Consider the following 18,479-nt stretch of genomic DNA (forward strand, 5'->3'; position numbering starts at 1 on the left):
CTCCAACACTAGCAAAGAAACGAGAGATGTTCCCTGCAATAGGCTCAGAGGCTCATGAGCATAGCTCAAAGACTCATGTATTATGGCTCAGTGTGCTATGGATTTAAGGGAATGTTGGATCATAGCAAAGCAAGCGGGGCAGCATCAAAACACAGCCATGATGTTAGTGATGATGGCAGCAGCAGCATCTAAACGCAGCCATGATGGTTGTGATGATGGTTCAGTTTAGGAAACGTAGGTAGAAGCTGGTCAATCAGCACACAGATGGGCGCACACATGGGTAGAAGATGGTTGGCTGCCTTTAGATGCTGCTGCCGCCATCAACACTAATATCATGCTGTGTTTTGATGCTGCCCCGCGTGCTTTGCTATGATCCAGCATTTGTGTCAACTATCTTAGCCTCTACTAGCCATCGTCTAACGGATCCTCTGTCCACAATTGTTATGTCAAGTTGTGGCATAAGGGGAGGTGTTGCAAGGGTGGGAGGTGGGAATAGATCCGTTGGTGGATATAGAAGAGGGTATGTGAATGTGCTCGGGGCCTCAAATCCACGCTGGGGTGCATGTATGGAGGGGCCCCACTAGATGAGGGCTCTTCAAAGATCGTTTCGCCCTCCCGGCTAAGCATGTGTGACATGGCAACCACATGTGAATGAGCAATTGAGGCCGAGGTGCGGCCGAATAAATCCAAGTTTATTGGCTATTTATGACTGGTTTTTCTGATTTCTGCATTTTAGGGTTTGCTTCTGAATCGCTAATCCCATGATGGTGGTGATGATGGTTCAGTTCAGGAAACACAGGTAGAAAGTGGTCAATCAGTACACAGATGACCGCACACAGGGTAGAAGATGGTTGATCAGCGATTCAGCAGCAACCCCTAAAATGCAGAAATCAGAAAAACCATGTTGGTATTCACATGATCTGGAGCTCAAGCTGTGAAGGGTGGAACATTTCCAAGATGTGAGTGTAGGAGAGATGAGGGTTCAAGGAGAAACGAATTTCAATCCATAACAATGGTGGAGTGTAACGCGCGGAAGCTCTGGGTAGTCTTCTTTCAGCCCTAAACACTCTCGAAGACCTTCTGATGCAAAAACGCACCATGATGCAAAAACGCAGGTAGAGAGAGAGTAGAGAGAGAGAGTGAGAAGTGCTGGAATTTCAGTATATACTATGTACAAAAAAGGTACAGATCTTTGCAGCCATGGGCTGCCTTCATAAAAAGGTTCCTAACCCTAAATTCTGTCCCCTATGGGACCTCCTATTGACTCACACCCCTAGTGGGTGGAATGATCCATGCTATGAGCACTTGATGCCTTTTATAGGCTTCTTGGACAAGGTAGGAGCTGGCCGACTGCTGGTCGGCCAGTTCTGAATTCATTAAATGCTTTTTTCACTCAGCCGACTTGGGTATTCTTGTCTTGCCTTCATGCGCCTTGCTTCCTGGTTCAGCCGACAGCTTCTGTCCTCAGCCGACTGCTCCCTGGTGCTTCTCCAAGTCCAATCTGTCCACTACTGCATCTTGTGCTCCACAATCAGACTCTATCTGGTTCCTAGTCTTTATCTGCTTGCCTCTTCTGGATCTAGCCCTAGAAATGTCCATGGCATCTGTGATGCACATGACATCCCCCTCTGCTAAACTTGATGACGGGAATCCACCCTGCTCTTGGATGACTGTCATCATCCCAATCCTGTTCCGAAGTCCCTCTATCATCATCCATCCCTGGCAAACCTTTTTCTCTGAAAATCCGGTCTGTTCTCCAAACCACTCTGTCTCTGATGAAGATCTATGCATCTGGTCTTCCTCTAGTCCACAATCCATTCCTGCCCTGACTCTGAACACCGTCTTGGTCTTCGTTCCTGGAACTGAGTCTGGCACTCTCACATCACCCTTGGAGGATCAACCTCCCTTGGGACCGTTCCCTTAGAACCCATCTGGCTCACGGAACTGCCATCCCCATCTGGCACTGTGGAACACCACCAACAAACCTCCTGGGAGTTCTTCCCGATCTGTGTTCCCGCCTTGGGCTTCGAATCCGTGTACTTTCCTGTACCTTGGACCTGTACACCATCATCTGGGACTGAATCAGTGTTTAGCTTGGCTGAGCCTGATGCTCTGATACCAATGTAACGCGCGGAAGCTCTGGGTAGTCTTCTTTCAGCCCTAAACACTCTCGAAGACCTTCTGATGCAAAAACGCACCATGATGCAAAAACGCAGGTAGAGAGAGAGTAGAGAGAGAGAGTGAGAAGTGCTGGAATTTCAGTATATACTATGTACAAAAAAGGTACAGATCTTTGCAGCCATGGGCTGCCTTCATAAAAAGGTTCCTAACCCTAAATTCTGTCCCCTATGGGACCTCCTATTGACTCACACCCCTAGTGGGTGGAATGATCCATGCTATGAGCACTTGATGCCTTTTATAGGCTTCTTGGACAAGGTAGGAGCTGGCCGACTGCTGGTCGGCCAGTTCTGAATTCATTAAATGCTTTTTTCACTCAGCCGACTTGGGTATTCTTGTCTTGCCTTCATGCGCCTTGCTTCCTGGTTCAGCCGACAGCTTCTGTCCTCAGCCGACTGCTCCCTGGTGCTTCTCCAAGTCCAATCTGTCCACTACTGCATCTTGTGCTCCACAATCAGACTCTATCTGGTTCCTAGTCTTTATCTGCTTGCCTCTTCTGGATCTAGCCCTAGAAATGTCCATGGCATCTGTGATGCACATGACATGGAGAGAGAGAGAGAGAGAGAGAGAGAGAGAGATTAACGTCTATGAGAGGCCAAAGTCAGCCTATGAGACAAAAAATAATACAACTGTGTTCTTTCGGTCATCGGAAGAAAAGAAAGAAAAGAAAAAGTGTGCATGTGTCTGGATACAACTGTGAATCATCATGGATCGGTGGAGCCCATATACAAACAATATAAGGGGGGGTGGGGATGTGGATGGAGTGCTAAGGCAAGATGCATCTCTATATGCTGAAGGGGTAGTACAAGCATGCTATGCAGATCTATGGCTAACTCCATCCAGTTCCATAAGAGGGATATAAGATATCATACATCGCCGATGCTGAGAGAGAGAGAGAGATGTTACACAACTCAAATGATATGCTTATTGTGATAAGAACCTCCCATGTACATACTTAAGCCTCATCTTTTGAGCTAGACCTTAATAAGGTTTTTTCACACTTCTAGAGGGTGTTCGCTCCAACTAACTCCGAAATCCCAATATGTTGCACAGCAAAAAGCCTAGGAGTGCATGCCCAAACTTATAACAGGATGATATGTGTTCTTCATTGGATGCCCCTTCTCAAAGGATAAGTTGAGACATGCATTGCAAGCTCTTTCAAAAGGAAAATGCCTAGAGGATGATGGTCTTTCCTCCCCATCCTTCTTTATACAGTTTTGGGACCACGTCGGGGATGAGATCATTGTTGCTTTACAGGAGATGTGGTGTACAGGTACGATTCCCGCTTTCTCACAGAGGGTCTTATCCACCTTAGCCCAAAAGGTGGGGATAAGACCAACATCAAGCAATGGAGGTGCATCACTTTACTTGGATCAACATATAAAATTTTAGCGAAGGGACTGAGTATGGGGTTATAGCCGATCATTCATGACACAGAATGGGTTTCTCCAAAGAAGGAGTATATTTGATAGCATCATCTTATTTTGGGAAGCTGTAGAGTGGGCTAAATCTATAGCCAACAACCCCTTGCCATCCTCCTATAGAGTGGATTGGGACTTCTTGGAAGGCACTGGTGCATATGGGTTTTTCTCAAGACTGGATCAGAGGGGTTTCATGCATGTATAGGGAGGCCCATAGCACAATTTTGTCCAGCGAGGGACATGGTGAGCATTTTCAGATTTCCTGCTCGGTGCGGCAGTGATGCCCTCTAGCTCCCATATTGTACCTCATAGTAGCAGAGGCTATGATCATTTAGGCTACACCAAGAGTCTGAAGCAAGAGGGGGGGGTTGAACATCGTAGACCCAGAGGTGCAGTGTAAGGTGTTGCTTTGTAAGATGATTGTCAGAGGATTTCTTCCTGGCACTCAGCCATGGAAGGACTCCCATGCAGCAGGTTATGAGGTATACTCGGGTTAGGGGAGGTGACTAGATATACAGCTCTTTTGGGAGGCAGAGCATCACCCCCATCCTTTCCGGGCTTGGGATTGCATGAGGTTCTTGGTTTACATACCTCCTTGGTCAGCTGAGGAGGCTAACAGACAGTACATTATGTGGAATGACTTGATCTTGGATGAGTACGGAGCGGCAGCGATGCATATTTAGTGGACTAGCTAGGAGATTTATGTTCCCACAGTGCTAGATTCGAAGAGGCTTGAAAGCCTTACGGAGGATCAGAGTGGTACTTCACAGCATCTGAGACACTTTCCCACAGTGCTGGATAGGAAGAGACTCGAAAGCCTTACAGAGGATCAGAGAGTGGTGCTTACATAGCATCTGAGGGGCACTAGTCAAAGGATTGTGCACATTGATGCTGCCATACCCAACCACTGGATCACAAGGACCTTCTTTGATGAGCTTCATTACTCGTGGTTGGGAGTCTTCTCAGGGACAGGTGTACCTTTACAGGTTATGGACCTCTCGGACCTCCCCACGGTGGGGGAGGATGACCCACGAGTCTTTTTCTATGTAAAGGATGGATGGTATTTGGAGGGATGCGGCGTGCACGATATAACCAAGGGCCCCGTGGTGCGTCCTGTGAGAGTTGTTTGCAGAGCACGGAAGCACTCTTATATTGATCCCGCCCTAGCGATGATCATAGATGCTTGGAGCCTCTGGTATAACGGCAGATGCCCTATCAGGTATTTGCATTGGGTCGTCGGTGAGTGGGAGTGGAGGGATGCTAATTTAGTTATACAAGGCAGAACGCAGGACATCTTGTCCTGGGACACATTCAGAGAGTCCCTACTCTTAGACCTCATTGGGAGGCTTATGGTATCACACATGACATTTATAGAACTTTTTGGCAGAGGTGGTGGCACTCTTGCAAGAGGGGGCAGTTATTTGTCTTTCTCTACTTGGTGGTCTTGCCACCAACCAGTGGAGGCGGTAGTTGGTGTTACCCCAGCATGCCCGAGATGTGCAAGACCTTCAGAAACAGTCTACCATTTCTTATGGGAGTGCAGGGAAGCACAGAGGATTTGGACTGTGATAGCACTTCTCATTGGAAGGATGAGGAGGGATGCTTACATTTCTTTTGGTGCTATCATTTGGTTGACACAGTCGGGCCTGCAGCTCATGTATGAGAGGAACGAGAGGGATCTGGTCATTATGATCAGTCAGGGAGTTGCTGGGCGGTGTTGTCTTCAGGACTTGGTAGAGTCGAGATACATGCCACCTGCACAGAGGTCGGACAGTGCATGGGAGATTATTGCTAGCATTGCAACCTCGCACATATGGAAGGCTAGATGCACTAAGGCCATTGAGGGCGCTTTGGTTTATGATGCACAATGCATTTGCAAGATTTGGAGTGATACCACCCACACCCTCATGGCACCTGATTGGTTGACATTACCTCCTTGTTTGGTTTGAAATCTCGCTTTTGTATATTTTTTCATATTAAATAGAAAATATTGCTGCGTGTCTGATGATTCCAAAAATAACATGTAATTGTGGGGAAAAGCAAATCAATAATGTCAAGCAAAGGCATGCATACCCGCTCAAGTGAAAACTATACCCCCATAAACTACATCAAAGAGAGGCAGCCTTATGTTTTACACCAGTAATCTTTATTTTAACATGCTAAGACAGAGCTTGCCTTTGGGTGGATTCTAAAGTAATGTATATCGCCTCCTAATATTTGAAATGATTCTCCATCCCTCCAAAACATATCATCAGCAATCCAGAAGCCTCGACTCGTTTCATTACTCTCCTGCAGAAAATAGAATGAATGATTTAGACTTAAATCTCATTCATAAGGGTTAAAATTTTAGGGTGAAATTAAAGTGTTACTTCAGACCAAAGTCATTTTTCATAGCCTGAGAATATGCAATGGCCGCCTCGATAGCAACATTGAAAAAACACATATATACCAAACCTTGTTACTTCAATTGAGGAGTTTTCTTAACAAAGCAGACTGATTGTTCCAAGGTACTAGGCATTTGAAAAAAATAAATTGACACCCTTTGAGAATACAGAATATAGATTTCGATAACTAAGCCTAGGTCCCAAAGACTTCAAACGTTAATCAATGCCAGTAAAAAGAGGGTCACAAAACAAAACCACCTTTCTAACTCTATGTGCTTAGTGATGTACAGCATTTCCTTTCAAATTTATATTGTATTGTATCTAAAAGAAAATCAATTGATGAAAATAAGATGTTGTACATGAAACGATGACATTCAACTTTCATACCTCCAAAAGGGTCATTCCATCCTTTTCACAGTTCACAAAGGCTAAGCTAAGCTAATGTTTGACCAAACCATGGGTATGGTAAAAGCCATATGGAAAGCTTCACACACCACAAGATAAGAAAATTACCTATCTAGCTCGCTGAAGCTTCCGCTCCCCCCCTGCTCGCGCTGCAGCCTGCACGCACACCCCCCTCCCCGCCTCCTATCTGCCTTCGCGTCTACTCCCCCCGCCTCTGCTCATTCGTGCCAGTCCCCCCCGCCTCTGCTCTTTCGCGCCAGCCCCCCCCCCCCCCCCTGCTCCGTCTCCTTCGCGCCCCTGCTCTCTCCCCTGTCTCCGTGACCCGCCCCCTCCGCCTGCCTTCGCCCTCTCCCCACCCTTTTCGTGTTTCATCCGCCCCCCCCCCTGCTCCGTCTCCTTCGCGCCCCTGCTCTCTCCCCTGTCTCCGTGACCCGCCCCCTCCGCCTGCCTTCGCCCTCTCCCCACCCTTTTCGTGTTTCATCCGCCCCCCCCCCCCCCCCCCCGCCCTTTCGCCGCCTTTGTTTTAATCCCCTCCCCTCATTTTCTTTCTGCCCCCCTTTGTTCTCCCCCTCCTCCTCCGTCTTCAGCCTTTCCCCCTCTGCCCCTCCCCGCTCCGCCTTTTGTGCAGCTCGGTTCTTGCAGGGCTTTCCGTTTACGCTTCCCCTTTCGACAAAGCTTCAGACACTGATGGAGGCTCCTCCCGCCCCACCTCAGAGGGACTCTTCCGCAGCCCCCTCGCCCGCCCCTGAGGATACCCCCATCAGGCTTTCTCTTTCGCCAGAAGAGGAAGCGAGCCTCGCCGCAGAGGTGGAACGCCTCCAGGCACATTCCACCATCTGCCGTATAGTCGGCACTCGCCCCAGCAGAGGGGAGATCCGGGATCTTCTCCAGGCCCGCCTTCTTGCAGATGTGGGCAAGATCCTGGACGTTCAGCTACTGGGCCGCGGACACTACCAGATTGAGTTCGAGACAGCCCAGAGCGTGGCCCAAGTCCTAGCCATGAGTCCCCTTGACATCAGGGGCGCTCGGGCCTTCTTCAGACCTTGGTAGCATGGCTTCGACCCAGCAGCGGCCGAGCAGGGCAGTCTTTCATCTTTGATCGAGGACAGCATCTCTGGCTTCTTGAAGTTTGCTCACCATCCGGTGCTGAGAGGGGGTGTTAAACATCATCCCCTACTTGCTAGCTTCCTATTTTAGCCTCTAGGGCTGACCATGTTAGTCAAAGGGGCTGGTCACCCCTCACTCATATTTTACCCATATTTATTCCCCATTTATTGTCTTGGGTATTTTTCCCAGTCGTGTAGGTATTTATCTCCAGTCGGCTGCCTTCATGTAGAGGTATATATAGCCAGCATACTTTCCTCGTATTTCACTGCTTAGCATTGCTTGTCTAGCTTGTCTAGCTGCAGTCCCTCACTTACGAGGTTCTCCCCTCTTGCTCGGGACATGTATTCCTTTTGGTGATGATATTGAGAGCAGGTTCTCACCTGTGTTTTCTCTCCATCTCTCTCTCTCTCTCTCTCTCTCTCTCTTTCGATAGATATGCAGGATTGTTTGAGGAGCACTCTTCACTACATCAGTTGATGGAGGCCTCGGACCAGCGACACCTTGGCAGACTACTACTAGAGCTTCATAGTTCTCGAGAGAGACTCCTCCAGACACCCGCTCCCACTAGGGGTGGGAGACAGTCCCAGCTCACAGATTTCTTCCAGAGAGCTATGCCAGTGCCAGCTGATGTACCACGTGGGGTGACCGCACAGAGAGCAGAGGAATTGAGAGCCAGGAGGAGACCTAGACAGACTGGACATAGAGCACCCCGACTCCGTCACCGAGAGATAGCAGCTATCCGAATGAGACACCAGATGGAGACACAGGAGAGGCTAGCTCGCTTTCATTCAGACTCAGGGTACATGTTCATGCCATTCACAGCCTCAGCATCGGCGATGTATGATATCTTATATCCCTCTTATGGCACTGGATGGAGTTAGACATAGATCTGCATAGCATGCTTGTACTACCTGTCACGTGCATCCCGCACTTGGATGCCACGTAGACATTTCTGTACAGAAGGTGCAGGACCTGGGATGGTGAACCGGTCCCATGTGAGCCCAGTCCGGGACGAGTCAGCCAGGGATCCATCTCAGATGTCCGAGGTCAGGTGTGCATTGTCCTGCACAGGAGTCTAAGGTCAGGTGTGCACTGTCCTGCACATGAAACAGTGCCAGTCTGCGCTGTGAGTCTCCCTCTAGAATGATGTCAGTGGTTCTGTGTATCTGGTATGGTACCGGATGCCAGATCACTGAGTAGATTATGTTTAGGACAAGCGGCCAGCCCATAGGGCTACCCCGGAGCTTAGTATGGGCATGGGAATGGTGTGAAACCATCCCCATGAGGGCCAGGAAGGCCCAGGCTGAACCCACCAGCCATGGAGGGGCTGTAGGACAGCCCTAGGACACAGATAAGGCAATCTCCAGGAGATTACAGCCTTTATATGGCTGTAGGGCATGTATGGGGCAGCCCATACAGGCTGCCCAGCCTTGGGATTGTGGACAAAAGTGGTGTCCAACCAATCAGAAGCAGGCGCATCACTTTCAGCCTGTTAGGAAAAAAAGGCAGTATTTTTTGAGATTTAATTCAGCATTTATTGCTGAATTTCCACCAGTCGTGGGACATAGCCTGATTTTCAGCTGGCCAACTGCTCTCGAGGAGGAGTATAAATAGTGGAGGCCATAATCCCACCATTCATCTCAGTTTTCACCAAGTGCTCAAGCCAATCAAGGGCCAGTCAAGCCAAGGAGATTGCCAAGCAAAGGGGTGGACTTCTGAAGGTCAAGGGCAGGATTTTCCAGCCAAGAAGAGGTCAAGTTTCTGTATTTGTTTTCAGATTTACATCATTCTAATAAAGCAAATACACCATCCGTGGTGGGGGCCCTATAGAGGGTGATTGGGACCCAATACTGTGTCCTCTCCATCTCCCCCTTCTCTCTCTATTTTCTGCACATCTCCTTTCAGTTTGTGCGTTAATTTCCGTCGCGAAAAGAGTGCTGATTTCTGAGTTTTGAAGTACCGATCCTTCTCCGAAGCTTCCGCATATTACAGTGGTATCAGAGCCAACTTCAAGGACAAAGATTCAGCAAAGAAAACCAGAAAACTTTTTCGCTCGTGTGGTTGGTTTTTAGACACCGGTGGACTACCCCTTTCGGAGTGACTCCTATCCCTCGAAGGACGGTTGGTTTTTAGCCTCCGGAAGCCTCCGGAAGTCTCCCACACAGATAGTGGATGGTCAGATTGCGTTCCGGAAAGGAATTGCATTTTCCCGCTATGGCGAGTTTCGGCGACGAGAGAGAACCAGAACCATGGGACCAGAGTGCACCAGGCAGCCCAGCTAGGGCACCCGGCTTGAGTGTCACAGACATGTTCCAGCAGATGATGCGAGCAATCGCAAACCAGACAGCCAAATTGGATGAGCAGAAGGCGCGGATCTTGGCTCTGGAGGAGCGTTCTCGCTCTCCAGCGTCGCGTTTTCCCTCTCCTCCTGCCTCTCCTTCCGTATCCCAGATACCAGATCCTCGTCACAGGGACCCTCTCGCTGGGTCGCAGCCGTAGCCAAGCTCCTTGCTTGAGATGCAGATGCGTGCATTGGAGATCCGACAACGAGAAGACGACCCCATGCGATGCGTGGAACACGAGCGTTACCTCAGAGCTTTGGATGCCAGATTGACACCGGCGGCACCCTCGAATCATTTTCCCGAGAAAATGAATTTCAGTAAGTATAATGGTAAACTCGATCCCACAACTCTCTATTCATGGTTACATCAATTTGAAGCTTACTTTGCCGCAGTTAGGAAAACAGATACTGACAAAGTGATCTTAGCTAGTTGGTACTTGGAAGGTGAGGCCATTCCTTGGTGGACTCAGTGGGCTCATGCCCACACCAGAGCAGGTATGGCAGCTTATGTATGGGACGAGTTCGTCCGCGACCTTAAGCAGCGGTTTCTACCGCCCCACTACCTTGAGCGACTCGAAGACGAGTTCAGGGGAGCGCGTCAGAATGCGCAACCAGTCCTTCAGTTTGCCAATAAAATTTCGACCTTGTGTCTACAATTAGGCTTATCTGATTCGGACAAGAAAGGGCAGTTTTTGTATGGCCTGGACACGCAAATCCAATGGGAGGTGCGTATGTTTAGGCCAGCCACCTTTGAGGACGCACTCTCGCTTGCGCAGAGTGCAGAAATGAAACACAATGGTGGCAAGCCCAAGACTTCCCAGCCGGCTTCCCCTAGGCTAACGCCTCGGGGGGCAAAAGCCAGAACCAGACGGGGTCTTCCCCAGGACAGAGCCCGGGAGCCTCTGGCTCCAAGAACTCGAACAATGCGTCTAAGCTTACTCCAGACCAGAAAGCAGAGGCAGGCAAGACAAGTGGCAAGTTGAGTGCTGAGGAGCTTTCTCAGTACAAGGAGGGTAGATGTTTCTTTTGTCACACAAAAGGACATACTTCTCGAGATTGTCCCAAGAAGCCTCCAAAGGCCGCCGCCGCTGCCTCCACAGCTTCCGTGGTGAGCACAGCTCCCACACAGACCCCAGCGGCTGACCCTAGTTCTTCAACCCCCGGTGCTTCAGTTGGAGCAATTATTAGCCGGGAGCTCGAAGATAAGCAGAAGGGCGCCCATGACCAGGAGTATGAGCGCAACGAATTGCTCAAGTCCTTTGGCTACATAGGTGGCCAGAGAGTCGTTGTCTTGTTTGACAGTGGCAGCACGGAGGATGTGGTCACGGAACAGGCCCCTAGGCGTGCCCGTTTCGAGCTGACTCGGGTGGACAAACAGGTTGAGGGTTTTAGCACAGGTATGACAACGAGCGTCAAGTATGAAGCTCTAGGTGCTAAGTTAGTGATTCAGGGCATAGAGTTTGTGCGTGACTTTATGGTTGCCCCTCTTGTAGGAGCAGACATAATTTTGGGTATCCAGTGGTTTCACAAGTTTCTTCCTGATATCAAGTGGGACAAGCACACGTTCCAGATCGATCGAAATGTGTCAAACACCCCGGTGACCATTAAGTGTGAGCCAGGTATTCCAAACTTTCCGCTCATAAGCCACTTGCAGGCTAAGCGAGCAGTCAGGAAAGGCGCACAATGTGCGATGATTTACATCCAGACAGCCCAAACGGTGGCTAGTGCTTCCGAGAAGTACTCGGTTCTCCATGAAAAGTTCCAGAAGATTTTTCTTCGGGACAGTCTCCCTCCCTAGCTCCCCCCGTCCAGACCGGAAGATTGACCTCCTCCCAGGCTCGGAACCCCCGAGCAAGTTTCCGTATCGCCTTTCTAAGGCAATGGAATCGGAGTTGGACCGCCAACTCCAAGAATTGTTGCAAGCTGGCTTCATCCGCCCCAGCGTGTCGCCATTTGCAGCACCGATCTTGTTTGTCAAGAAGAAAGATGGGTCTTCTCGGTTGTGTGTCGATTATCGTGCACTCAACAAGCTGACTATCAAGAGCAGATTCGCGATGCCTCGAATTGACTATATTCTCGAGAGGCTGAATGGAGCTAAGGTGTTCTTTAAATTGGATTTAAAGAGTGGGTACCACCAGGTACGGATTGTAGAGGGGGACATCCCCAAAACAGCCTTCCGTACAGAACGAGCCCACTATGAATTTGTGGTCATGCCATTTGGTTTGACGAACGCCCCAGCTACATTTAACCGCATGATGATGCGTGTTTTTCGGGAGTTGATTGGAGAGTGTGTTCATATTTTTGGACGACATACTCATATTTTCAGCTACAGTTGAGCAGCATGACATTGATGTGGAGAAAGTCCTTAAGTTGCTGGAAAGCAACGAGCTCTACGTCAATGAAAAGAAGTCAGAATTTTATCTGTTCCAGGTACATTACTTGGGATATATAATTAGTGCTGAAGGCATTCGACTGGATCCAGCTAAAGTGGCCGAGATTGTTAACTGGGAAGTACCACAGACAGCTTATGACATTAGATCATTTGTGGGTATATGCCAGGCATATTCCACCCACATTGACAAGTTTTCCGACCTCTCGGCAGACCTCACCGATCTGCTAAAGGGAGTGAAAACAAGAAGGCAAAAGATTCGAATGACTCCACGAGCGTTGGAGGCATTCCAGAACCTCAAGGTGGCTTTGTCAGAAGCGCCTTGTTTAGCCCTTGCCTCGTGGGACGAACCATTTCAAGTGATCACCGATGCGAGTAACATCGCAATTGGAGGTGTATTACAACAGAATGGTCATCCGGTAGCTTACATGTCTCGTAAGTTACTGCCCGCCGAAAAGAACTACTCAGTCTATGATCGTGAACTCCTAGCAGTTATACAGGCCTTGAAACATTGGAAACATTTCCTGTATGTCCGTGACTTCGAGGTTCGCACTGACCATCAGGCATTGCGCTGGATTCAGACGATGCCAAGTGCACAGTGGAGTGATCGACAACACCGCTGGAGTCAGATATTCCAGCAGTTCGGTGGTATGATTGAGTACCTTCCAAGAAAGGCCAATCCAATAGCCGATGCTTTGAGCAGGAAGGGACAAGTATCTACGATTCAGACCACTAGACTTGACCTTGTGGGTACAGGACTAGAAGACATGAAGCCCACGTACGTGGATTCCGAGGAATTCGATACTCAGTGGGAACAGGCGTTGGATGCCACAGGACCATGCCATTTTCTGATACGCGATGGTTGGCTTTTCCACAAAGGCCGACTATGTGTCATGAAATCATTCCGGGCAGCTCTTCTCCATGATGCCCATGACGCCATTACAGGTGGTCATAGGGGCATGAATTCGACTCTAGAGAAATTAGAACGGCAATACTATTGGCCAAAGATGAGGCGTGATGTGTTTAATATGTACAACGCTGTGACATTTGTCAAAAGGTGAAAGCTCCTCGTGGAAAGAAGATAGGGTTGTTACAGCCTTTGCCAATTCCTGAGGGTCCTTTCCAGGACATTTCGATGGACTTTGTCACAAATCTGCCTCCTAGCCCGAGTAAGCGTAATACGCAGTGCTTAACTATTGTTGATAGGTTTAGCAAATTTGTTATGCTTATTCCTTGCAGGGCCAATGTGACCGCCGAGGATGTTGCCCAGCTATTCATTCGGCATTGGTACCCGATTGGCGGGATTCCTAGAACCATAGTGTCAGACCGAGATGCCAAGTTTACCAGTCATTTTTGGAGGGCATTGTTTGATAATTTTGGTACGAAGTTGAATTTTTCCAGTGCATTCCATCCACAGACAGATGGCCAGACAGAGATATACAACCAGTTGGCCTTTGATGTGCGGAAGTGTTATGTCCACGATCAGCAAGGTAAGTGGGAATCGTTTTTGCCTTTAGTTCAAGCTGTTTTGAATGACTCTTTTTCTTCAGCTATTGGCAGGACTCCATATGAGGCAGCGTTTGGAAGGCCTTTCCAGTCGTTGTTAACCAGGACTTCGTCTTCAGTACCGGAGGCGAACAGAGTGACGGAGTCTTACCAGGAGATCCTAGAGTCCGTTAAAGACAGATTGGCTAAAGCGCAAGAGGCCTACACTCAACAGGCCAATAAAGACCGAAGGGACATGAAGTTTTCGGAAGGGGATTAGGTGTATCTTCGGATTATGAAGCAAAGATTGAAGCAGGTGGGCAAGCGATGCCCAAAGTTGTCTTTCAGGAGCTTCGGACCATTTCCCATCCGGAAAAAGATTAATGAGGTGTCTATGCAGTTAAAGCTACCTCCGAGTTGGACTATGCACGATGTATTTCATGTCAGTTGGTTAAAGCCATATGCAGGTCCACCCCCTTCAGAGGTCAAAGACGAAGCGGAACCAGACATTGTTGATGAAGCAGAAGTAATGGTTCCAGAACAAATCCTTCTGCACCGTTTCAAGCATGGCTCAGGCCGAAGACTACGACAGTTCCTCACGAAGTTTCAGGACCGAGGAACTCATGAAGCGGTTATGGCTCGACAAAGAATTTTTCGAAGACTATCCGGCATTATTGACGGATTATTTGGAGGCTATGCAGCTTCCGTCAAGTTAAGCAGAAGGGGATGTCACGTGCATCCCGCATGGGATGGTGAACTGGTCCCATGTGAGCCAGTCCGGGACGAGTCAGCCACGGATCCATCTCAGATGTCCGAGGTCAGGTGTGCATTGTCCTGCACAGGAGTCTAAGGTCAGGTGTGCACTGTCCTGCACATGAAACAGTGCCAGTTAGACATAGATCTGCATAGCATGCTTGTACTACCCCTTCAGCATATAGAGATGCATCTTGCCTTAGCACTCCATCCACATCCCCACCCCCCTTATATTGTTTGTATATGGGCTCCACCGATCCATGATGATTCACAGTTGTATCCAGACACATGCACACTTTTTCTTTTCTTTCTTTTCTTCCGATGACCGGAAGAACACAGTTGTATTATTTTTTGTCTCATAGGCCGACTTTGGCCTCTCGTAGACGTTAATATATCTTTCTTTCTTTCTTTCTTTCTCTCTCTCTCTCTCTCTCTCTCTCCTGTGTTTCCACTTTCCCTTCTTCCGCTGCACATTCTATCAGGCACAAGTCTTTGTGTCAACACATTTAATAGCCATGGAAGGATACTCTACAAAGGTGGAGAACCCTGGACCAGCACCCTCGACAACGAAAGGTGGCTCCACCGCACCTCCCTCATCTCATACTTCCGTACCACGGCATGTAACACGCGGAAGCTCTGGGAGTCTTCTTTCAGCCCTAAACAATACTGGAAACATGCTGATGCAAAACGCAGACATGAAGAGAGAGTAGAGAGAGAGAGATATGGCTGGAAATTCAGTATATTCCTATGGTACAAAAAGGTACCTAATTCTGCAGCCCTAGGCTGCCTGCATACAAAAGGTGAACATCACCAAAATCTAGTCCTAACTTGGACCCAACTCATATGGAGTTGAATGATTACAATGAGGAGCTTTCACCACACCAACCCATTCACCATAAACTTCATTGATCCCCAACCATTCCAACTTCCCCAGATTACCCAATTATTTACTCCCACTCAGCTAGCCACTTTGGGTTTGCACGGTCTAGATTCTCTTCCACCCTTCCCTACTCTTGATACATCTCTTTGCGCCACATTCCTCAACAACTTACCACCGCTGCCTAATGGGCAACGCCTCACCTCCGCTTACATTGCACAACTCCTTGGCCCTCCCGAACATTCGGTTCTTCACCACCGCTCCAACACTCGCATCATGGATATTTCCCCCGTCGAGCTTTCTGCCGCCACCAACGCACTCCTGGCTCCCACCCCTTCAGTCCCCAGCCCCCGCAACATCCATATCTATGTCATGTTCCACTACTATTTTCTAGTCCGCAAAATCCCTAGTGCTCCATTGCCATTCATCTCCATTTATCACACCGAGGCTTTCCATTGTTTATGCCCCAGTCATCCCCTTTCCTTTCCATCATCTTTTATATGAGTCCCTCCGCCTTCGTTGCCGCTTTCGTACCCAACTCAACAGGCCCAACATCACCTCCTTCACTTGGCCTTCCGCTCGCTTTCTCACATATCTTCTACAGCAGCCGCCCATTCCACTTACATCTCCACCACCGCACCAACCTCGTCAGTCCAACCCGTCTGCATCCCACATCCGCCCTAGAGTGCAGCGTGATCTCCCCACCGCCGCATTACGTCCCCAACCCCGCCACCCATTCCGCCTACCCCCACTATCAGCAGTCCTACATCATCCCGCCGCACACCACCCTCGCCTTCAGTTGTTTCTTCATCCTCGCCAGCAGTTGTGTTTACCCTCTCCACCATCCCATCCTCGACAGCAGCTGTGTCTACCCTCTCCACCACCCCCTCCTTGACAACAGCTGTTTCTACCCTCTCCAACACCCCATCCTCAACATCAGTTGTTTCTTCCTTCTCCACATCTCTTGTTTCCCCACCTACATCATACTATTTTGCTCCATCAGCTGCTCGGGCAACATCCTCGATGGTGACCGCCACCATCCCTGTCGTCGCCTCTACGATCGCCTCTGGAGGGCCATCACTGCGTGTCCCCACATGAGGTGATAATCCGTGTTGATCGGGAGGAGGACACGGAGCGCATTGAGCTTCCTCATTTCCCATTCTCTTACAGTGCTTCAAACATTTTTGTGGAAGATCTTTCCCACCTCTAATTTCCTAACCCTCCAGAGCAGCTATACTTACCACACCCTCGTCGAGCTTGTCGTATCGGTCAAGGTCTCAACACCCTCTCCACTGCTCATCGCATCTACTCCGCATACCTCACCGACTACATTTTCGAGCTCTCCAATGATCGTCGCAACCAGAGGAATCGCACCCGTCAGGCTGCCGACACCATCCGCGGTCTCCAGGTTCAGGTGTCCACATTAGAGCAGCGCCTACAGGACAGAGTCCGAGCTCACCCACCTATGTTCTTCATCTTCCCATAGCACTAAGGAGGTGGTTGTATTACATGATCCCGTGGTGCAGTAGAATTGGGAGCTATCTCTTTACGGGACCAAGCTACCAAGTTGGATACCCTCCGAGCATCCCACCGCCCTCTCGAGTTCCTTCTCACCGGTTTTCCCACTTCTTCATCGCCTGGCACTAGCACTTCTTCTGGCGCACCTAGCACTACTTCTAGCAGTACTTAGATACACTATTTTCATGATGGACATTTTCGGTTGTATATACCATCTTTATATGATGTATTTTTTTCTGCACTCTTTTCATAATTGTAATCAACTTCATCTTCCTATTACGTATAATGTAATCAGTGCATGCCTACATCTTTCTATAATGTAATAACCACATCATGCATACTTTCCATATATGTAATCCTTCTCAAGGCAACCTGTCACATGCACTCTGCACTCAGTGCATGGTGACAAACTGGCTCATCATCAGCAGTGCAACATTTGTACATTATTAGAACCCAATAGGATGATATTTATCGTATGTCATGACCCCATTGTACATCCTCAGTCCAGGATAAGTCAGGCACGAGCTACGTAGGTCATTCCTCAGCCTTAGCAGGTCAGTCAGTCAGTCAAGTCCCTTAACCCACTTGGAGAGAATCATTCATGCATGTAGAGTCAGTAGAAGCCTTAGGGTTTGCATCAGAAAACTAATCCAACACCATTGGAGCTTCTGCGTTGGCTTCTCCAGCCTTGAGAACCTGCGTTTTGCTTCAATCAGCCGTATAGCAGTACTTGTACATCAACGCAGCAATCCAGTAGACATTCAGCAGCTCAGCAGTCCTTGCAGATCATAGGCGCAGCCATTCAGCACTTCCACAGGTCCCAAAACAGCATATATCTCTGCGTTTTTGCATACATCACAGCCGCCTGCAGTTCAGTTCAGTCATACAGTCTACGTTTACAGTTCCACAGCAGTCATACAGTCTACGTTTCAGTCCAGCCACTTCCACAGGTCCCAAAACAGCATATATCTCTGCGTTTTTGCATACATCACAGCCGCCTGCAGTTCAGTTCAGTCATACAGTCTACGTTTACAGTTCCACAGCAGTCACACAGTCTGCGTTTCAGTCCAGCATCAGTCCTACAACAGTAGTCAGCCCTACAGACCTGCGTTTGCAGATTCCCAGCAATTTCAGCCTTGATTCATCAGTCTACATCAGTATCCAGCATTCAGTGCATCATCCAGGCATACACCAGTCATCTGGTAAAGGTATTCTATCATTCATAAGCATTTACAGCATTCTAACATAGCTTAGAACAGTCCACCGCCTGCTTTTCTCAGCCTCAGGTGTGCAGCCCTTCCTCATGCCCTTGCGAAGAGTGCACAGGCTCGAGATCAGTTCATTGAGGTGTTTCTACAGCCGTGTGCAGTTCAGCCAGGCTTCAAATCCTCCGAGATCTTGCATTTGGGTTATCTACAGTCCACAGTCATTCTCTCTAAAGTAATAAAGCAAATACTATCTCGTTATCAGGATAGGAGGCCCTTCAGTGGGTAATTTGGGACCCAATCTAGTGTACAGTTCTCATATCTCTTTAAAGTTTGAAGTATTAAAGTGGATTGCTAAACTCACGAAACTCAGGATACAGAAGGCGGTGTGAGCATTTGTGTGACAGGATCTACCA

At 48.8% G+C, this 18,479-nt stretch overlaps 1 protein-coding gene across 5 annotated transcripts in view; it reads right to left on the minus strand.

Moving 5' to 3' along the window:
- The window catches only part of BGAL17 (beta-galactosidase 17), a 189,727-nt gene that overhangs the window by 146,073 nt on the left and 25,175 nt on the right, over positions 1–18,479 (minus strand). For all 5 annotated transcript variants that reach the window (XM_086810584.1, XM_086810582.1, XM_086810586.1 and 2 more), the window contains exon 2: positions 5,775–5,888. In XM_086810584.1, the coding sequence (XP_086666710.1) occupies positions 5,775–5,888 (114 nt within the window). The remainder of the gene's footprint in view (positions 1–5,774; positions 5,889–18,479) is intronic.

The sequence above is a fragment of the Cibotium barometz genome, chromosome 16 (assembly GCF_041138505.1).
Source record: "Cibotium barometz isolate CiBa-2024 chromosome 16, ASM4113850v1, whole genome shotgun sequence".
Lineage (NCBI taxonomy): Eukaryota > Viridiplantae > Streptophyta > Polypodiopsida > Cyatheales > Cibotiaceae > Cibotium > Cibotium barometz.